Raw genomic sequence first — 23,625 nt, forward strand, 5'->3', positions numbered from 1 at the left:
CCTGACAGACAGACGACTGTTATGCAAAGAATAACAAACTCTGCACAAAGTAAAAGTATGAAAATAAAATAAATAATAATAAATAAGCAATATATGTCGAGGTATCAAAATAGTTGTTGTGATGCGTCTCGTGTGGTAGTGTAGTGGGTAGTGCTTGTCGTTCTCACTTTCAGCTTCCACCGCTGGCTGGCAGCTTGTGAAAAGGAGAACTGAGTGTGTAAGTCTCTCCCTGCCAGTACAACAGCAAGCCTCATGTCGTGCCTCCGAGCTGGCAACACACGGAAACTGAACTCCTTCTGGACTCAGGCTGAACTAAAGAGGACGGGGAGGGAGGCTGGCCTCTACACAGATAGCACACAGGCCCACCGGTGTGCGGACACACCCTGGTGCTCGTGAACCAGATCCCCAGCTATGGGTAAATAGCCCCACCGCCTTGTGGGCAGCCTCGGGAGAGACAAAGGCTACGGGAGTAAACCCTGACAGCAAATCCAGACTGGAGCCCCTAAGATGGATGGATGTCATTGAACATCCTTCCAGCACCTCCTGCAGCCAAACTGGTACCAAACGTATTGCTACATAAACTTTCCTACGGACTATACTGGTGAGGCTGAGAGGGGGATCATGAGGACTGAGCATCTCAGGATCTCCGTACCTTCCGCCCAGGCTTGTGATGATGATGATCATCATCACCCATTGTCCTTTGAGACGGACGGATGCCAACCAAACATAGGGAACACGTGATGAAGAATCCTTGAAAATGAGTCCACAGGTTGTGGGAACAGTTCAGTAATGGAGCAAGTGAAGTTATCCCCTCTGCTTCAGGAGGCTGATGGTTGAGGGGTAATTGTTTCTGCACCTGGTGGTGTGAGTCCTGAGACTTCTGTACCTTCTTCCTGAAGGCAGCAAGGAGAAGAGAGAAGATATTTCATGACTTACTTTAACTGGAAAGAAATTGGACTGAGAGAATACAAAAATGGTTTCTCACTAATGTTGATTCAATTATGTATAGTCTTCATTGTGAAGTTGTTATCAATTTGAAGTTGCCACTGAGAAGAGTCTATACAACCATAAGACAGGGGCAGAATTGGCCCATCAAATCTGCTCTGCCAGTCCATCATGGCTCAGTTATTATCCCCCAGAAAAACCATTCTTTTGCCTTCTCCCCATAACCTAGAGACCTAGGAGCAGAATTAGGCCATTCAGCCCATTGAGTCTGCTCCACTATTCAATCATGGCTGATTTATTTTCCCTATCAATCCCATTCTCCTGCCTTTTCCCTGTAAACTTTGATACCCTGACTGATCATGAACCTATCAACCTCTGCTGTAAATATGCCCAGTGACTTGGCTGTGGGAATGAGTTTCACAGGTTCACCACCTTGGGAGCCTTGAATGCTTTATGGGAAGAACGTAATATCTTTTCAGGACAGTTGAGCAATATTTGAAGCTAGAGAAGATACAGATTCAAGGTTCAGGTTTGTTTATTGTCATTTATCTGTACACGAGTGTAAAGTAGAACAAAATGACTGTCACTCTGGATATAAGAAACACAATCAGCAAAAAAGAACACCATTTAAAAAAAACAAAATATCTCAATAAATAAAACATAAATGCAATCCTATGAAACACAATGTACAAGTAATGGTTCTATACATTGATTGTATGTACATAAGGTGACACGAGGTGATGTATATGTAGTGGTGTTGGGTGACAGCTGGTGGAGTGGATTCATGGGTGGAGGTGTTGTACAACCTGACAGCTTGGGGGAAGTAACTGCTTTTTGAGCTTGATGTTCCTGGCAGGGATGCTGGATAGTCTTCTCCCTGATGAGTGTGGGGCTAGCAGTCCATGATCAGGGTAGGTGGGATCCTTCATGATATTACTGGCCTCTTATTGGCACCTTTTTGTATATGGAATTTGTCCTGTCCTGTCCAAGACCGAAAGAAGCTGCAGAAGATCATGAACACGGCGCAGCACATCACACGAACCAATCTTCCATCCGTGGACTCACTTTACATCGCACGCTGTCGGAGCAGTGCTGCCAGGGTAATCAAGGACACGACCCACCCAGCCAACACACTTTTCGTCCCTCTTCCCTCCGGGAGAAGGCTCAGGAGCTTGAAGACTCGTACGGCCACATTTGGGAACAGCTTCTTTCCAACTGTGATAAGACTGCTGAACGGATCCTGATCCGGATCTAGGCCATACCCTCCAAATATCCAGACCTGCCTCTCATTTTTTTTGTACTACCTTACTTCCCATTTTTCTATTTTCTATTTATGATTCATAATTTAATTTTTTAATATTTACTAATTTTAACTATTTTAAATATTTAATATTTTTAATCCAGGGAGTGTGAAGCGCAGAATCAAATATTGCTGTGATGATTGTATGTTCTAGTACCAATTGTTTGGTGACAATAAAGTATAAAGTATATGTCCTTGATGGCAGGTAGACTGGTGCCATTGGTGCATTTGGGAGGTAATAACTACCTGCTGTAGAGCTCTCCTGTATGCTGCAGTGCAGGTTTTCTGCACCACACAGTGATACAGCATGTTAGATTGCTCTCGATGGTACTTCTGTCAAAAGTCAATGAGATTAGATTAGGAAGAAATCATCAGAGGCCACCTTCCCTGCCTGCCGTAAAATTTTCTGAACTGTTGGTGCTAGCTGGAATTGTTGAATTCAGTCTTACAGAACTATGAAGGTCCAGCACACCATTGTTCATCAAACAGATACCGGTATAATTGTGCAGCATAGGATGTGTGAATTAGTCTGGTTCCTTGTTAATCACTGAGGGGAATATTTCAGGTCAATAATTATGATGAAGGTTCATTAATCTGAAGAGTTAACTGCAATTCTCTTCATAGATGCTGCCTGTCCTGCTAATTATTTCCAGCTCAGTCTGCTTTCATTTCAGATTTCCAGTAACTGCTGGCTTGTAGTTGATTAGTATCTGGAAGGGTTTTGTTTCCGATTTTAGATGCTGAGAGCGTCTGCAGAGTCTGCAATTATTCAATGAAACATGTTCATGGTTTGCAATTGAAATTTATTGGTACAGTTTTGGATGTTACCATCCATTGGAACCTCACCAGATACTGGAGGAGGCATATGCTTTGTTAAATTTTCATTTAGTCTCACTGGAAGAGCAGCAAATGTTAACCAGTGTCAATGATAAGGCTTGACTGTGGGATTTTAGTCGAACTGTGATGTGGATTGGAAAGCTGTTTGATACCTAGATACACTGACCAGCATCTTTTATAAATTATGGCAACTTTCCAATTACCGCCCATGTGCAAGTGAGGCGAGTTGTTTAACAGACTGTCAGAAGATCAAAATAAAAATTGGCCAGTGGAATCAGGTACTTGGCAACAGAAGCACAGACAAAGACAGAGGAGAATATTTTGCCTTGTGAGTTATTACCATCTGGATGTAGTGTCTGACAATGTAGTGGAGATGATTCACTTTTAAAAGAGAATTCAATTAATTATGGAATGGAAAGGGGTGAATAATGTATTGGTTAAGGTACTAGACTAATTATTGGACCAGTGTTCTGAACCATTGATCTAGAGACATAAGTATTAATGTCATGATACCTGGGGAATTTATTTACAGGTAATTAGAAGAAATTCGGATTTTTTTTTAAGGCAAAGCTAAATCAGAATCGGGTTTAATATCGCCAGCATATGTCATGAAATTTGTGAACTTTGCGGCAGCAGTACAACGCAGTACATGATAATACAGGGAAAATAACTATGAATATTTATAGTTATATACATGTATATATATAAGTAAGTATATACATGTATATCAAATAGTTAAATTGTGGCGACCCACTTTCTAGCACACACAAAACGGTGCGCGCCGGCAGAGAGGCCGGCCCCAAAAAGGGCGCCAGGCCATCTTCACCAGCAGGGAGAAAATCCCGCACGCGGAAAGGGTCTGCAATTATGCATTCTCCACAGCAGTCCCACCCAGGGAGGGCGGGAATGGGGAGGCTTTAAAGCAGGCCGCGAAGTTTGAATAAATCTCTTTTATCGCAACTCCAACTCACCAACTACATGTCGTTATTCTAGCGCTGTGTGTAGCACACCGCTACAAAATTAAATAAGTAGTGTAAAAACATAAATTTTTTAAAAATTGTGAGGTAATGTTAATGGGTTCATTGTCCATTCAGAAATCGGATGACAGAGTGAAAGAAGCTGTTTCTCAGTCACTGAGTGTGTTTCTTCAGGCTTCTGTACCTTTTTCCTGATGGTAACAGTGAGAAAAGGCCCTGTCCTGGCTGGTGGGTGTCCTTAATGATGGGTGCTACCCTTTTGAGGTGCCACTCCTTGAAGATGTCTTGGATACTACAGATACTGTATTTCAATAAAGATATCCGTAGAACTATTGCTTGTTATAAAGATACATATTATTATAAAATTATTCCAGCTCTTTCCCCCAGTGAGTCTGAACCAACCCTCAAGCATCTCTCTGGACTGATCCTAAACTTGGGACAGCACAGTAGCATAGTGGTTAGCATAACATCTTTACAGTGCCAGTGATCATCGATCAGGATTCAATTCCCGCTGCACTCTGTAAGCAGTTTGTACGTTCTTCCCATGACCACCTAGGCTCCCTCCAGGCACTCTGGTTTCCACTCACGTTCCAAGCCGTACGGGCTAAGGTTAGTGAGTTGTGGACATGCTATATTTGCGCGGGAAGTGTGGCGACAATTGCAGGCTGCTCCAGTACAATCCTCCCTGGTTTGATGCAAGCAGCGCATTTCACTGTATGTTTTGATGTACATGTGACAACTAAAGCTAATTTCTCTTTGTCTTTCTGAACTAAGTTCATTTTAGTATTATCTTTTATTTGCACCATCTGTCTTTTGCATGTTGGCTGTTTGTCAGTCTTTGTCTGTTCATGTCTAGTTTTTCATAAATTCTATTGTATTTGGTGAGAACTTCTCATTAGATTTCACCCTCCCATCTGTCAGTTCATTCCCTTCATAAAGTAATGCAGCACCAAAACAGGCCCCACGCCCCAACTTTTCCCCATGACAACCCTACCAAACTCCCTTATCCCTCAATACCTTTACTATCCCTGTATTTGCCCAAATGTCTTTTATAAGTTGTTATTGTACCTATCTCCATTACTTCCACTAACTGACTGTTCCATATACTCATCATCCTCTGAGAGAACAATTTGCCTGTCGGTCCCAGTTAACTTTTCCCCCTCTCACACTAAACCTATGCCCTCTTGTTTTGACGATAGGCATCCGTTAGTCTCGTGAGATCATGGATTTGTGCCTTGGAAGGTTTCCAGGGCTCAGGCCTGGGCAAGATTGTATGGAAGACCAGCAGTTGCCCATGCTGCAAGTCTCCCCTCTTCACGCCACTGATGTTGTCCAAGGGAAGGGCATTAGGGCCGATAAAGCTTGACACTGGTGTCATCGCAGAGCAATGTGTGGTTAAGTGCCTTGCTCAAGGACACAACATGCTGCCTCAGCTGAGGCTCGAACTTGCGACCTTCAGATCACTAGACCGATGCCTTAACCACTTGGCCACACGCCAACACAATGTTTTGATTATTTTCCTGCGGAAAAGACTGTATGTATTTACCCTACCTATGCCCCTCATGACTTTATAAACCTCTACACCAGGTGTTGTTAACCAATTTTATGCCATGGATCCCTTTAGCAGTCCAGTGAAGCCTATGGACCCCTCCTCAGAATAATGTATTTAAATCTATAAAATAAAATGTTTAGGATTACTAAAGCTAATTATATTGAAATAGTTATCAAAATATAAAAATACAACTTTGTGATATAGTAATATGTGCATTACATAACAAGACTATATATTTAAACTATAGGCAAGTTAAAATTAAATTTCATTTTTCAGTGTGAAGGATATTGTTGCTTACCATGAAGAAGAAGATTATGTCTTAGCAAGTACTGCCAATAAATACTGCAGTGCTTTGTTGCCTACATCCATCATTGAAGGAAATGCTAAATTTCTGTTGGAGGGCAGTGAGATTAAAGATGTAATTTTTTCCAGTCCAAGTTCAGTGATCCCCTGGAATCTATCCATGGATTGCCGAGTGTCTGTGAACCCCAGGTTAAGAACCCCTGTTCTACAGGATCACACCAGGCTATCCAGCATACCAAGGAGTGAAGTGCTAGTTTGCCCAAGTTTGCAATCTTAATCTACGACCTCCAGTTCTAGTCTCATCCAACCTCAGTGAAAAAAGCCTATTTGCACTTGCCCTATCTATGCCCTGTATATATTTTGTATACCTCTATCAAATCTCCCCTCATTCTCGCTCCCTCCATAGATGCTGCCTGAACTGAGTTCCTCCAGCATTTTGTGTGTGTGGAATTGCTGCCTCATTTGCGGCCAAGTTTTCAGCTCTCAAGATCCTTAGCTGTGGGTTCTCTCCCTAAACCGGAACCTTCCTCTATGAAGTACTCAGTGGAGATTCTGTCACCAGTCTCCTGGTGATCCCTCCTTACAGCTCCATGTATTCTTCCCCCAGGCAGTTAATCTGATCAACCATTCTAATTTACATCCCCACCCTCTCTGTCTATTACCCCTGTCACTGTTCTGCATTGTAAACGCCCTTTATGATGCTGTTTACACACACCACAGCAAATTCCCAATATACGTATGTACTGCAGATGTAGATGTCGAATAAAGTTGATCCTTGATGCTTGACAACAATCCCGCATAATAGATTGTGCTTTTCTACCGTGTTAGTTGTGCTGTAGTTGTACAAGGGATGACTCTGCTATGAGGGCTCCCTTTGCGATATCAGCACATTCAGAGAACCTAGACTGGAAAAATAAATAGGCTCTATTGGTTTGTTCTACATCCTTTTTTTTCCACCAGTGACTTATCCTATATCAATTTCACCCATTGGCTTTCCTTATGCTTGCTAACCCTAACCCTTTCCTACTCTTGTTAATATCCCCCATTGTGTTTTCTTCTATCTATTAATATCCCCCCAATGCTTTACCCTTTATCTTTTAATTTTCCTCAGTGGGTTTTCCTACTCCCATTATTTTACCCATTTCCTTTTCCTTTTCCCAGTAATCTCCTCTTGTGTTGTATTAATTCCCCACAAATAGTTTGACCTGCATCCATTAATTTTCCTGCAGTTTGTCCAACATTGTTTAATTCCCCCTCATGGGCTGTCCAACACCAATTAAATTCCCCCTGCCTCCATTGGCTTGCTGCACACTCTTTAATTTCCCCCAAGGAGTTGCCCAGCCCTCGATAATTTTCCTTGCTCTTGCTATGGCTGGTGATGGGACCTGAGGAGCAAGCCTTCCCTGGAGCTATCTGTCGAGTGTGGTCTAGTGATCTCTGTCTTTGTTGCAGGAAAGGGTGAACACGGGAAGCCGTTCCCACTGGCAGAGGAAGATCAGTCTGATTCAGTGTACAGGGAGAATGGCTTCAACATCTATGTCAGCGACAGCATCGCCTTGGACCGTTCTCTGCCTGACATCCGCCATCCAAAGTGAGTAAAAATGGGAAGGCATCCGTTCCAATTACTTCCTTTTGGACTAGTTTTCCCACTCATTGTTCAGAACACGAAAGGGTAAAGAAATGATCCACGCACATGCACACGCTTGCACACACACAGCTGGAGGAACTCAGTGGGTCAGACAGCATCTATGCAAATGAATAAAGAGTCAACGTTTCAAACCAAGGCCCTTCATCAGCATTTTGTGTGGATTTCCGGCATCCGCAGGAAATCTTATGTTTAAAGAATTGATTGTGACATGGTTATCAAGAAATTTATTATGACACATTTGTACCGGAAGGCATGTTAGTATTTCTTTCCATTAGCCTTTTACTTCCAGGGGAACCCAAAGATCAATCAAAAGCCTGCGTTGAAGGAAAAGTTGTCTTCTCTCCACATGGAGATATTTTCCCTTTAATCCATTCTTAGCCTGTGTGCAGAAGCAGCCTGGCCTGAAGTTACAATCGATTTCTTGTTGTCCCTGAACTGAGAAGCTTGCTGAACTGTTTCCTGTCATGTCAGGTCGAGTTTAGTGTTATGTGCGTAAACACGATGAAACCCCTAAACACAAGAGATCCTGAAGAAGCTGGAAATCTACAGCAGCATGCAAAACGCTGGAGGAGATCAGCAGGTCATGCAGCATCAATGGAGAATAAACAGTTGAGTTTTCGTCTGGCGGAAATCACATGTGAGCACATGGTGAACATACAAACTCCATACAGACTGCACTGGAGGTCAGATCACGGGAGCTGCCTTTGACAATTACAAAACTTAAAAGACATTTGGGCAGATGCAGGAACAGGAAAGGTTGAGAGGGATATGGGTGAAACACAAGCAAATGGGATTAGCTAGGGTAGGCGACATGTTTGGCATGAATAGATTGGACCAAAGAGTTTGTTTTCATACTATTGAGCTCTATTACAAACTGGGGCAGGGGAGAGGAATTTCAAGCAAAGATCTACTCAAAACTTTATTGGTGTAATTTTAGTATCACTAAGACCTGTCAATCTACAAAAAATATCCCATCAGTTTTAATTAAACTTAGATTAAGTAGCACACTTTTTACTTGGGAGCTCCTGTCAACTCTGAAATCTCAGTTATTTTTGGTTTTGCTTCCCCTCCTGGGTTTAGAACATTAATACAACTGGCTGGAAAGAAATTTGATTTAAGAAGTAACTTTCGTTATTATCAGTCATACATGAAGTCATTGCCCAATGATTTTGCCTAAAAATAGGGTCTTATCATAATGGAAATAATTAGCTTCAGCCCGAGAATACAAGGCAAAAACTGCCAAAGGTGAGGATGAGATTTGCTGCCTATTTCTGTTTCTCTTTCATATCATCACTGTCTGTGAGGTGAAGTTGCAGCTTCCCGATGTTATTAAACCAGAAAAAGAGCAGATAAGGACTTCAAAGATCAAAATTCAAAGGAAATTTATTATCAAAATACGTACAGTATATGTCACCATATACTACCCTAAAATTCATTTTCTTGCAGTAGAACAAAGAAATACATTAGAACCAATGGTAAACTACTCACAAAGACTAACAAACAACCAACATTAAAATGAAGACAAACTATGCAGATAGAAAAATAATAATAGATAAATAATACTGAGAACGTGAGTTGTAGAGACCTTGATAGTGTGTCTACAGGTTGTGGGATCAGTTCAGTGTTGAGGTGCATGAAGTTACCCATACTGGTTCAGGAGCTTGATATTTGATGATGATTTGATGACTTGAGGAATTACAAGGAGAGATTGTGTAGACGAGGACTTTGTTCCCTGGAATGTAGGGAATGGAAGTGTGACCTGCTGTAGGTAAATAAAATCATAAGGGGCATAGACTGGGTAAAAGCACATATTCTTTTTTTCCCATAGAGGAGGTGCTATAAACAAAGGCTCATTTTATTGTCAATGCATGCATGTACAATACAACTCTGATATTTGTCTTCTCCCGATAGCCATGAAATACAGAAAGACCATATATCAACTACTTCCCCCCCCACAGCATAAAAAAAGAAACAAAACTCTCAAACTCCCAATTCCCCCACCTCTCCCCCGCAGGAAAAAACAGTGGCAATAGCAGCAAATCCACAACCCTTCCCACACAGAAAAAAAGAAGTGACAATAACAAAATCCGACCCCCCTCACTCACAAAGTGAACAGCTACAGTAGCATCAGAACCACTGACCCCACAACACACACACACACACACACACACACACACACACACACAACTAACAGGTCACCCACCCACCAATCAGCCACACGAAAGAATACACTGAAAAAATAAAGGAAACCGATATAAAGTACAATCCAATCACATCAGTCTCAGAGCATTGAACAGTTCTTATTTCATTTTTAAATCTTTTTATTAATTATTATTGAAAATCAACAAAAAAATCCATTAAACTAATCAAGTCAACATGTCAATATGTACAATAAGAATTAAATTATCAAATAACTGATTAACAAAGCTAAACAATATATCGATAATAAGAAAAAAATGTTAAAACTTTTTTTGAAAAATAGAACCCCTACTAACTAAAACAATGAATCAGAACTCATGTCTGGTCCATTGGCAGCAAACACTGACCAGGTCCAAGAACTGCTGACCCAGTGGTCTGCAGTGGGAGTGAGCAGCATTCACCTCGATACTTCAATCTTCCCCCTTGCCGCTTTGATATGGAGTCGTTCATGACCCTATGCCCTGTCACTGGTCTTTTCCACCAGCCAGCTCGTGGTTCTCCGTCCTTTTCCAGAAGGCATAGGTTTACAATCAGCATCAAGAGGTTTAAAGGGAACTTCAAGGGCACCTTTTTCACACAAATGGTAGTGCATTTTTGGAATGAGCTACCAGAAATAGTGGTTGAGCTGAGCACATAAATCAGCTCTAATGGATTGGCAGAGCAGACTCAATGGACTTGAATGGGCAAGTTCTCATCCTATGTCTTGTGGTCTAACAGGACAACTTCCCTATTTCTCCAGGTGCACTGGTTTTTTCCTGCATTAACCAAGATAGACCGGTTAGGGGAAGGAAGTTGTGGGCATACATGTCGGCACCAGAAGCATGGTGAACTTTGTGGGTTGCCCCCACTACATCTCACACTGTGTTGGTTGTTGACATAAAACAATATATTTCATTCTGTTTCGATGTACATGTGACAAAAAAGCTCATCTTTAATCCTTTAATCATTCAATCCCAGTGGGGCATTTTAAATTCAAGTGAGTGACCAATCTAAATTAGAAAACTAGTGTCATTAGCAACAATGGTAGAGTAGTAGTTAGCGTAACGTTTTACAATGCTAGAGACCCAGGTTCAATTCTCAGCACTGCCTATAAGGGGTTTGTACCTTCTCCCTCTGACCACATGGGTTTCTTCTGGGTGCTCTGGTTTCCTCCCACATTCCTAAGACATGCCAATTAGCAGGTTAATTAGTCACATGGGTTAATTGGGCGGCACAAGCTCGTTGAGCCTGAGGTGCCTGTTACAGTGCTGTATCTCAAAATAAGTAATTATAAAATGTTATATTTCCAGGCAGTTGTTAAAAATCCAAGTGGTTTACTAATATTCTTCAGGGATGGCAAATCTAGTTCATCCTATATGTGACACCAGACCCGTCAAAGTTTCAGACTTCTAACTAGTCATAGTCATACTTTATTGATCCTGGGGGAAACTGGTTTTTGTTACAGTTGCACCATAAATAATAAATCGTAAGAGAAATAGTAATAGTAATACTACTATTAGTAAATAGTAATAGTCATGGAAATAATAAATAATAATAGAATAGTAATAGAAAAATAGTAATAAATAGCTAAATAGTAATATGTAAATTATGCCAGTAAATTATGAAATAAGTCCAGGACCAGCCTATCGGCTCAGGGTGTCTGACCCTCCAAGGGAGGAGTTGTAAAGTTTGATGGCCACAGGCAGGAATGGCTTCATATGACACTCTGTGCTGCATCTCGGAGGAATGAGTCTCTGGCTGAATGTACTCCTGTGCCCGACCAGTACATTATGTAGTGGATGGGAGACATTGACCAAGATGGCATGCAACTTAGACAGCATCCTCTTTTCAGACACCACCGTCAGAGAGTCCAGTTCCATCCCCACAACATCGCTGACCTTACGAATGAGTTTGTTGATACTGTTGGTGTCTGCTGCCCCAGCACACAACAGCAAGCAGGATCGCACTGGCCACCACAGACTCGTAGAACATCCTCAGCATAGTCCGGCAGATGTTAAAGGACCTCAGTCTCCTCAGGAAATAGAGGTGGCTCTGACCCTTCTTGTAGACAGCCTCAGTGTTCTTAGACCAGTCCAGTTTATTGTCAACTGCCCTTTGAAACCTTGGAAGCAGCAATAAATGTGGCCATGTCAGCAGCTTGTGAGAGCTGTCTACAACTACGTTTTCCGAGCCCCTCCAAGGATTGTCACCTTGTTGAAGTGGAGGGGCTTGTGAGTTCCTGAGATCGCGAGAGCGATTCCGCCTGGCGTTTAGTCATCCGGGACTTAGCTCTTGGTAGGATCGCCCAAGGCGGTAAGGTCAAGGCTCCAGAAAAAGAGCGATCCAACCAAGACCTCAGTGGTGGAGTTGGCAGATGATGATGACACATCACTGTGGCAATTAAGGTGGCGAGGGAGCTTCAGCTGTCTTACATTCCATGCCACTGGACCTTGACCCTGACCTGTCAAAGACTACCTGCCCATGCATCACCCTCTCCATGTTAAACAAAGTCACGCTCAGGCATTTTCAAATAACCCCAACCTGGGGCCCACAGATCCTCTGCTCAATGGTATTGGTCCATGGCATAAAAAAGTTGAGGACCCCTGCCATAGAAGCATATCATACTGGACTCGAGTGATTGCAGTATTGTTTTAAATTGGGCTGCCACTATAGTGTACCAATTAGTGCAATACTGTTATGGTGCAGAGTTCAATTTCGATATCATCTGTAAGGAGCTTGTATATTCTCCCCATGACCACCTGGGTTTCCACCCATATCCCAAAGCTGCACAGGTGAGTAGGTGAATAGGTCAATGTAAATTGTCCTGTGATTAGGCTAAGGTTAAATAGGAGGGTTGTTTGGTGGCACGGCTTTTTGGGCTGGAAGAGGCTGTTCCACGCTGTATGCATAAATTTTTAAAAATTTAATTAATTAAAGAATCGGAAGCAATTCTCCAATTGCAACATAACGGGCGTAGTTTGCTTGTCAGGGAGAAGCCTTGTTTCTCATTCTGTGTCATGGTTTACCGTACACAGGTGGCTACGCAGTAGTCCTCATTTCATTCCTCAGCACAGAAGCCAGCGATAATAAAATGATAATTTCCAGGTTGCATTGTGGTTTCCTGCGTGAAATCAGCATTCAGGCTAATAATTGATCACCTCCCAGCTGTGAAGTGCAGAAGAAGTCTCATCTTTCTTTTTCCTTCCCTCTCTCTCTAGCTAATTTTACAAAGCTGTCAAAAGCCACAGCAAAAAAAAAATTACTGGTTATCACTGCTTTATCGAGTCAAAATGACAAGGCTACATTGGAACTGGAATGGTGTCTGACTGGTAGCAAGGCTGTAAATTGAATTCACTGACACTTGGAGACAATTACTATGTAAATTATTGCTCAGACTCATCGCATTGGTATTTTCTAAAGCTGCACTTGTCACTTGCCTTTTGACAAGTGGGTATTGTATTCCCAGCAATAGAGGTACAGGGGAGGTCTCAATGGAGGCTCCACTTAACAGAGTTCCTTGCAACAGCAAAGAAAATCAGACATTTCAGAAGATAAGAGTGTCTGTTTTCTCTTAATGGTGCAACATTTTACTGTGAAAATTCTAATTTATGATTTGGGCGGCTCTTTCATAATATCACCAAACAACTGCTTTGGAATCTGTTGACTGTGCTTTTGCTGAGTACCTTATCTAACACTAGTTCCCTCGTCAGACCCAAAGGGCCTTGCACTATCTCTTATTCCTCCTCTTGGACAGATGCAATTGCTTTTCAAGTTCACAGAGTGGTGGGATGTTTAATCCAGACAAATTTTCTGCAAGATAAGATTTCTGAAGACGTTTGCTGAAGGCTGTTAAATTTACTTTGGTAAAGAATATTAGTTTTTAAATTATTCTTTTTCTCACAAGATGATAGCAATGCCCCAATTTGCTGCCCAGCTCTAACTGGCCCTGAACTGAGGACTGGGGAATGTAAAGCACAGTAGCACAGCCGGTAGAGCTGCGGCCTCATAATGCCGGGGTCCCAAGTTTGCCATGCCATGTATTCCATGTAAATGTGTGGGCCTCCCTCTGAGCTCTGGTTTCTTACTATATCGTGTGGGTTAGTAGGTGAGTTTACACACAATGCGTAAAGTTTAAAAATTAACTTTATTTGTCACATGGACATTAAAACATCGAAACGTACAGTGCATTGTGTTGTTTTACATCAACGGCCAACACAGTCCAAAATGTGTTGGGGGGGGGCAGCCCACAAGTGTCGCCACACCTCTGGTGCCAACATAGCATGCCCCCAACTAACTAACCCTAACCCTATGTCATTGGACTGCAGGAGGAAACCAGAGCACCTGGGGGAACCCCACCTGGTCAAGGGGAGAACGTACAAGACAGCGGCAGGAATTGAACCACAATCTTACAGATGGTACCACAAACCAATGTGCCAGCCATTACGCTGTTGTGTCACCATTTGATAAGCGATAAAATATAGGCAATTAAGGTGAGACCAATTTAGGATTCTTGTAAATGGTTCAATGGTTAACATGGACTCAAAGGGCCGAAGGGCCTATTTCAGTGCTTTATATAGAACATAGAATAGTACAGCACATTACAGGCCCTTCTGCCCACAATGTTGTGCCAACTCTCAAGCCCTGCCTCACATAAAACCCCCCACCTTAAATTCCTCCATATACCTGTCTAGTCGTCCCTTAAATTTCACTAGTGTATCTGCCTCCACCACTGACTCAGGCAGTGCATTCCATACACCAACCACTCTCTGAGTAAAAAACCTTCCTCTAATATCCCCCTTGAACTTCCCACCCCTTACCTAAAAGCCATGTCCTCTTGTATTGAGCAGTGGTGCATTGGGGAAGAGGCGCTGGCTGTCTGCTCTATCTATTCCTCTTATTATCTCATACAGCTCTATCATGTCTCCTCTCATCCTTCTTCTCTCCAAAGAGTAAAGCCCTAGCTCCCTTAATCTCTGATCATAATCCATACTCTCTAAACCAGGCAGCATCCTGGTAAATCTCCTCTGTACCCTTTCCAATGCTTCCACATCCTTCCTATAGTGAGGCAACCAGAACTGGACACAGTACTCCAAGTGTGGCCTAACCAGAGTTTTACAGGGCTGCGTCATTACATCGCGACTCTTAAACTCTATCCCTTGTCTTATGAAAGCTAACATCCCATAAGCTTTCTTAACTACCCTATCTACCTGTGAGGCAACTTTCAGGGATCTGTGGACATGTACCCCCAGATCCCTCTGCTCCTCCACACTACCAAGTATCCTACCGTTTACTTTGTGCTCTGCCTTGGAGTTTGTCCTTCCAAAGTGTACCACCTCACACTTCTCCAGGTTGAACTCCAACTGCCACTTCTCTGCCCACTTCTGCGTCCTATCAATGTCTCTCTGCAATCTTCGACAATCCTCTACACTATCTACAACACCACCAACCTTTGTGTCGTCTGCAAACTTGCCAACTCACCCTTCTACCTCCACATCCAGGTCGTTAATAAAAATCAAGAAAAGTAGAGGTCCCAGAACCGATCCTTGTGGGACACCACTAGTCACAAGCCGCCAATCTGAATGTACTCCCTCCACCACGACCCTCTGCCTTCTGCAGGCAAGCCAATTCTGAATCCACCTGGCCAAACTTCTCTGGATCCCATGCCTTCTGACTTTCTGAATAAGCCTACTGTGTGGAACCTTGTCAAATGCCTTACTAAAATCCATGTAGATCACATCCACTGCACTACCCCCATCTATATGCCTGGTCACCTCCTCAAAGAACTCTATCAGGCTTGTTAGACATGATCTGCCCTTCACAAAGCCATGCTGGCTATCCCTGATCAGACCATGATTCTCTAAATGCCCATAGATCCTATCTCTAAGAATCTTTTCCAACAGCTTTCCCATCATAGACGTAAGGCTCACTGGTCCATAATTACCCGGACTATCCCTACTACCTTTTTTGAACAAGTGGCCAACATTGGCCACCCTCCAATCCTCCGGTACCATTCCCGTGGACAACGAGGACATAAAGATCCTAGCCAGAGGCTCAGCAATCTCTTCCCTCGCCTCGTGGAGCAGCCTGGGAAATAATCCGTCATGCCCCAGGGACTTATCCATCCTAATGTATTTTAACAACTCCAACACGTCCTCTCCCTTAATATCAACATGCTCCAGAACATCAACCTCACTCATATTGTCCTCACCATCATCAAGTTCCCTCTCATTGGTGAATATTAGTGAATTATGACTCTGTAATAGCAGATTTTCATGCTTTTGTGCCACTAATGAGCCACGTGGGTTTTAAAACAGCATAGAAAGTGCTCAAGGAACTGAACAGGTAAGGCAGCAACTATAGAGAGAAACAGACAGTCGATGAGTCTCCTTCACCTGGACTCTGGACTATAACAATCCAGTAGTGTTATACCTAGCGCGACTAGAGCAGATTTATTTTTGTTAAGCAAGTCCAGACTTTTATTTAATTGCAACTCAATGCACCGTTGCAATGAATTGAATGGCATGCAAGATAAGTTTTTTACTGTACCTTGGTATGTGTGACAATAATAAACCAATTTTCCAATTTTCTCCAATACTCTGGTGGGATGTAAACTTGTGTCTCTGGATCAATAGTCCTGAATACTGTTAACTTAACCATTGTGTTGCCATAGAGACAACTACGCGGAGATTTCTGCTTCCTTGACTACAAGACATTAAGGAATGATTAATTTAAATGTTTACAGGGGTCCATAGAGCAGATAAGGAGAAATTATTTCATCCAATGACTGGAACAGCACAGTGTAGGTTTAAAATTAAGAGTTCAGCTTTTAAGGGAAAGCTGATGAGGACCCGACCATACACAAAGAGCACTGAAAATTTGGAATCTACAAACATAAGATGCTGGAAATCCAGAGCAACACACACACACACACACACACACGCAGAAAATGCTGGAGGAACTCAGCAGGTCAGGCAGCATCTTTGGAAATGAATAACCAGTCGGCATTTCAGGCTGTGACCCTTCATGAGAACTGGAACGGAAGAGGAAAGAAGCTGGAATAATAAGGTGAGTTGGAGAAGAAGAACAAGCTGGAAGGCAGTAGGTGAAACTAGATGGATGGAGGAGGGGGTATGAAGTAAGAAGCTGGGAGGTGATAGGTGGAAAAAGTAAAGGACTGGAGAAGAAAGAATCTGATAGAAGAGGAAAGTGGACCATGGAAGGGAGGGAAGGAGGAGGGGGATGTGATAGACAGGTGAAGAGAAGAGGTAGGAAGGCAGAGTGAGGAATAGAAGAAGAGGGAATGGTGAGGGGAAAAATTGTTTACAAAAGGAGAAATCAAAGTTCAGACCATCAGGTTGGAGGCTACCTAGATGGAATGTGAATTGTTGCTCTTCTTCCTGAGAGTGGCCTTACCTTGACAGAAGAGGAGGTCATGGGCCAATATGTCAGAACAGGATTGGAGACAGGAATTACAATGGTTGACCACCAGAAAACTCTGCTTTTTGCAGATGCTCGACAAAGTGGTTCTGCAATTTTGGAGGTGCTCGACAAAGTAGTTCTGCAATTTATGTTAGGTCTCACGAGTGTACGGGAGGGCACATCACGAGCACCGGATACAATAGGTGACACCAAAAGCTTGAAAGGAGAACTATTGCCACACCTGGAAGGATAGTTTGGGGCTCTGAATGGATAACCTACTGATTCCCATAGCCTTCTTGACTATGAGACTGCTGATTCCCAAAGAAATCGTGAATATATCTCTTCCCACCATGTCTTGTGGAGTTCATCCTTTTTCTCAGTTCCTTTGTCTCCACCACATCTGTTCCCAGGATGAGACTCTTGCTTTCCAGGACATCAGAGATGTCTTCCTTCCTCAAAGAACAGGGTTTCCCTTCTTCCACCGTTGATGCTACCCTCACCCGCACCTCTTCCATTTCCTGTACATCTGTGAACTGAATTGAATTGACTTTATTCTTACATTCTTCATATACATGAGTAAAAATCTTTGTTACATCTCTGTCTAAATGCGCAATGTGCAATTTATAGTAATTTACAATAAATAGTTTGTACAACAGGATAGTCAATATAACACAGAAATACAGTTGAGTCAGCATGAGTTAATCAGTCTGATGGCCTGGTGGAAGAAGCTGTCCTGGAGCCGGTTAGTCCTGGCTTTTATGCTGTTGTACTGTTTCCCGGATGGTAGCAGCTGGAACAGTTTGTGGTTGGGGTGACTTGGGTCCCCAGTGATCCTTCAGGCCCTTTTTTACACACCTATCTTTGTAAATGTCCTGAATAGTGGGAAGTTCAAATCTACAGATGCACACTTAATATTCCTGCTGCCTTAACAAGGATAGAATTCCTTTTGTCCTCACCTACCGTCTCATGATCCTCCTCATCCAATATATCATTCTCCGCAACTTCCACTGTCTTCAACAGGATCCTATCAGCAAGCGAGTCTTTACCTAGCCCCCGCACTCCTACTCTCTGCTTTCTGCAGGGATCGCTCCCTCCATGATTCCCTTGTCGATTCAACCCTATCCACTAATCTCCCTCCTGGCGTGTATCCCTGCATGTGACAGAAATGCTACACCTGCCCATATACCTCCTTCCTCTCCTCCATTCAGGGCTCCAAATTGTCCTTCCTGGTGAAGCAACACTTCGCCCTTTTTATCTGTTGGGGTCATCTACTATATTCAGTGCTCCGAATGTGACCTCCTCTACATTGGTGAGACGCAATATAAATTATTAGACCGCTTTGTTGAGTACCTGCACTCCATCCGTAGAAAGTGAATTTCCTAGTCACCAGCCATTTTTATTCCTATCCCCATTCCCGTTCTGACATGTTGGTCCATGGCCTCCTCTTCTAACAGGATGAGGCCATTCTCAGGGTGGAGGAGCATCACCTCATGTTCAGTCGAGGTAGCCTCTAATCTGCTAGCATGAACATTGATTTCTCCTTCCATTAATATTTTCCCCTTCTCCTCCTCCTTCCACTCTTCACTCTGGCACCCCTCTTACCCCTTGTCTTCTCCTCACCTGCCTATCACTTCTCCCTGGTGCTCTTCCTCCTTCCCTTTCTCCCATGGTCCACTCTCCTCTCCTGTCAGACTCCTCCTTCTCTAACACTTTGACTTTTCCACCTATATAACCTCCCAGCTTCTTACTTCATCAGAATCAGAATCAAGTTAAATATCACCAGCATATGTCGTGAGATTCAATTCAAAGATTCAAAGAACTTTATTGTCATTCTAACCATACATCAGCTCTGCAGGGCAGAATGAGACAGCGTTTCCTAGCAGCAGTGCAATCATAACATAACAAACGCAACACTAAATAATAAACATAATGATAAATAGTAAAACACAACAGCCACAAATCAGTTAAAATCAAGTTATAAGTGTCCAGTGCAAGTTAAAAGTGTCCAAAGCAGAGTCAGGTAGAGCTGTTATTTAGCAGTCTGACTGCCTGTGGGAGGAAGCTGTTTAGTAGCCTTGTGGTTTTAGTTTTGATGCTCCTGTAACATTTGCCTGATGGCAGAAGAACAAGCAGTTCATGGAGAGAGTGTGAGGGGTCCTTAATGATGTACCGTGTCTTCTGGAGGAATCGACTCGATTTGTTAACTTTGCGGCAGCAGTACAATCAAGGAGAAGATCAGGGTGGCTACGAAGAACACATTGGAGTTGACGATGCTGTCATCCCCTTGCTGAACAGAGCCTACTCCCATTTGGATAAGCAGGACAGCACTGTGAGGATCATGATTTATGATTTCTCAAGTGCCTTCAATACCATACAGCCCCCATTGCTGGGGGAAAAATCTCCTTTCAATGCAGGGTGACACTTCCATTGTATGCTGGATAACAGGCTACCTGTCTGGCAGACCACAGTTTGTACGGCTTCAGAGCTGTGTGTCAGACATGGCTATAAGCAACACTGGGGCTCCACGGCGATGGTTTGGCTCCCTTCCTGTTTGCCCTGTATACCTCGGACTTTAGATACAATACTGAGTCATGTCATCTGCAGAAATTCTCTGATGACTCAGCAAAAGTTGGGTGTACAAAGGGCGGACAGGAGGATGAATACAGGGCCCTGGTGGAGGACTTTGTCAAATGGTGCGAGCTGAATCATCTACAGCTCAACATCAGCAAGACAAAGGAGATGGTGATGGACTTTAGGAAGGCTAAGATTGCACTGCTCCTTTACATTGATGGTGAGGATGTGGATGTGGAGAGGAGCTACAGGTACCTGGGGGTGAACCTGGTTGACAGACTTAAGTGGAGCACCAACACAGAATTGAATTGACTTTATTCCTTACATCCTTCCCATACTCCAGGAGTAAAAATCTTTGTGATACGTCTGCGTCTAAATATACAATGTGCAATTTATAGTAATTTGTAATAAATAGTATGTACAACAGGACAATCGACATAGCATAGAAATACAATTGTATCAGCATTAATCAGTCTGATGGCCTGGTGGAAGAAGCTGTCCCGGAGCCTGTTGGTCCTGGCTTTGATGCTGTGGTACTGTTTCCCAGATGGCAGCAGCTTGGAACAGTTTGTAGTTGGAGTGACTCGGGTCCCCAGTGATCCTTCAGGCCCTTTTTACACACGTGTCTCTGGAAATGTCCTGAATAGTGGGAAATTCAGATTTACAGATGCACTGGGCTGTCCACAGCACTCTGCAGAATCCTGTGATTGAGGGAGGTACAGTTCCCATACCAGGCAGTGATGCAGCCAGTCAGGATGCTCTCAATTGTGCCCCTGTAGAACATGTTTGAGTCTGGGGACTCATGCCAAACTTCTTCAAGAGTTTGAGGTGAAAGAGGCACTGTTGTGCTTTTTGCACCACACAGCTGGTATGTACAGATTACGTGAGATCCTCGGTGATGTGTATGCTGAGGAATTTAAAGCTGTTCACCCTCTCAAACCCAGATCGATTGATGTCAATAGGGGTTAGCCTGTCTCCATTTCTCCTGTAATCCACAACCAGCTCCTTTGTTTTAGCGACATTGAGGGACTGGTTGTTCTCTTGACACCACTGTGTCAGGGTGATAACTTCCTCTCTGTAGGCTGCCTTGTTATTATTTGAGATAAGGCCAATCAGTGTAGTTTTATCAGCAAATTTAAGTAGCAGATTGGAGCTGTGGGTAGCGACACAGTCATGAGTATACAGGGAGTAAAGGAGGGGACATAGTACACAGCCCAGAGGGAACCCACTCTTACCACCTGTCGGCGATCTGACAGGAAGTCCAGGATCCAGCTGCACAAGTCAGGGTCAACGCTAAGGTTTCTGAGCTTCCTGTCGAGCCTGGATGGAATTATGGTGTTGAATATAAGAACATAAGAAATAGGAGCAGGAGTAGGCCACCAGGCCCATGGATCCTTCCCCACCATTCAATAAGATCATGGCTGATCTGTCCGTAAACTCAGCTTCATGTACCTGCCTTTGCCCCATAACCCTTAATTCCCTTACTATGTAAAAACCTACCTAACTGTATCTTAAATATATTTAGTGAAGAAGCCTCAACTGCTTCCCTGGGCAGAGAATTCCACAGATCCACCACTCTCTGGGAAAAACAATTCCTCCTCATCTCCATCCTAAATCTTCTTCTCTGAATCTTGAGGCAATGTCCCCTAGTTCTAGTCTAGTTGTAACCAATGGAAACAACTTTCTTACTTCTATCTTACCTATCCTTTTCAAAATTTTGTATGTTTCTATAAGATCCCCTCTCATTCTTCTGAATTCCAGAGAGTATAGTCCCAGGCAACTCAGTCTCTCTTCATAGCTTAACCCCTTCATCCCTGGAATCAATCTGGTGAACTTCCTCTGCACTGCCTCCAGAGCCAGTATATCCTTCCTCAAGTATGGAGACTAGAACTGCCCACAGTACTCCAGGTGTGGCCTCACCAGTACCCTGTACAGTTGCAGCATGACCTCCCTGCTCTTGAATTCAATTCCTCTAGCAATGAAAGCCAACATTCCACTTGCCTGCTTAATAACCTGTCGTAACTGCGAGCCAACTTTTTGTAATTCGTGAACAAGCACTCCCAAGTCCCTCTGCACGACAGCATGCGGCAATCTTCCACCATTTAAATAATAATCTGCCCTTCTATCGTTCCTTCCAAGGTGGATGATCTTGCATTTACCAATGGTGTATTCCATCTGCCAGACCTTAGCCCACTCACTTAACCTATCTATATCCCTCTGCAGACTCTCCACGTCCTCTGCACAATTTGCTTTTCCACTCAGATTAGTGTCATCAGCAAATTTTGCTACGCTACACTCAGTCCCCTCTTCCAAATCATCAATGTAAAATGGTAAACAGCTGCAGGCCCAGCATTGACCCCTGCGGCACCCCACTCACCACTGACTGCCAACCAGAGAAACACCCATTTATATCAACTCTCTGCCTTCTGATGGGTAACCAATCCACTATCCATGCCAATACTCTTCCTCCGACTCCATGCATCCATATCTTATTTATATGTCTCTTGTGTGGCACCTTATCGAACACCTTCTGGAAATCCAAGTATACAACATCCACCTGTTCCCCTCTATCCACTGCACTCATTATGTCCTCAAAGAACTCCAGTAAGTTTGTCAAACAGGACCTGCCCTTTCTGAATCCGTGCTGTGTCTGTCTAATGGAACCACTCCTTTCTAAATATTTCGCTGTTTATCCTTAATGACAGCTTCAAGCATTTTCCCAACTACAGATGTTAAGCTAACTGTCCTATAGTTGCCCGTCTTTTGCCTACATCCTTTTTCAAAAAAGTGGCGTGACATTTGCGTCTTCCAATCTGCTGGGACCTGCCCAGATTCTAGAGAGTTTTGATAAATGATTACCAACGTGTCTACTATAACCTCCGCCAATTCCTTCAGCGCCCTGGGATCCCATCAGGACCAGGGGACTTATCTACCTTCAGGCCCTCCAGTTTGCTCATCACTATCTCTTTAGTGACAGTGATTTTATCGAGGTCCTCACCTCCCATTTCGTCCATAACATCCTTCTTTGGCATATTAGACATGTCCTCCACCGTGAAGATCAACACAAAATAGTCATTCAATGCCTCAGCCATTTCCTTATCACCCAATATCAATTTCCCCTTATCGTCTTCCAAGGGACCTACGTTGACTTTAGCTGCCCTCTTCCGCTTTATATATTTGCTTTTGCTATCTGTTTTTATATTTTGTGCTAATTTACTTTCATACTCTATCTTCCCTTTCCTTATTTCTTGTTTAGTTGTTCTCTGTTGCTTTTTAAAGTTTTCCCAATCCTCCAGTCTCCTACTGCTCTTTGTACACATGAGCTTTTAATTAGGTCGGCTGGTGGCGCAATGAGATCAGCGCTGGGCTTCAGAACGGATGTTCCGGAGTTCGATCCAGTGACAGACCGCTCCCGTGTGTGCTCTCCATCCGCGCCAGGTTGATGTCGAGCTCGCAACTTGGCCTCATAAAATAATATTGCGAAATGTCTGTGGGAGGAGTGGCGCCCCGCACAGCATTTCGAACTGTGCCTTGTAAGGCATGAAAATGCCCGACCCTGGCCTCTCAGGTCTGAGTCTACGTTATCATCATCATCATTTAATTTGATACTATCTTTTATTTCCTTAGTTATTCAAGGCTGGCTCTCCCCACACTTACTGTCCTTAGTTTTGACTGGAATATACTTTTGTTAAGTATTGTGAAAAATCTCTTTGAAAGTATTCCACTATTCCTCAACTGTCCTGCCAAATAACCTGTGCTCCCAATCCACATTAGCCAACTCCTCCCTCATCCCATTGTAGTTCCTCTTGTTCAAGCATAATACACTAGTTTTAGATCTAACTATTTCACCCTCCATCTGTACGCAAAATTCAATCATACTATGATCACTCTTTCC

The 23,625-nt window shown here is 43.2% G+C and overlaps 1 protein-coding gene across 1 annotated transcript in view; it reads left to right on the plus strand.

Annotated features, from left to right (window-relative positions):
- The window catches only part of galntl6 (polypeptide N-acetylgalactosaminyltransferase like 6), a 756,494-nt gene that overhangs the window by 71,293 nt on the left and 661,576 nt on the right, over nt 1-23,625 (plus strand). The window contains exon 4 of the mRNA XM_072257441.1: nt 7,367-7,505. Coding sequence (XP_072113542.1) covers nt 7,367-7,505 — 139 coding nt within the window. The remainder of the gene's footprint in view (nt 1-7,366; nt 7,506-23,625) is intronic.

Source organism: Mobula birostris, chromosome 5 (assembly GCF_030028105.1).
Source record: "Mobula birostris isolate sMobBir1 chromosome 5, sMobBir1.hap1, whole genome shotgun sequence".
NCBI lineage: Eukaryota > Metazoa > Chordata > Chondrichthyes > Myliobatiformes > Myliobatidae > Mobula > Mobula birostris.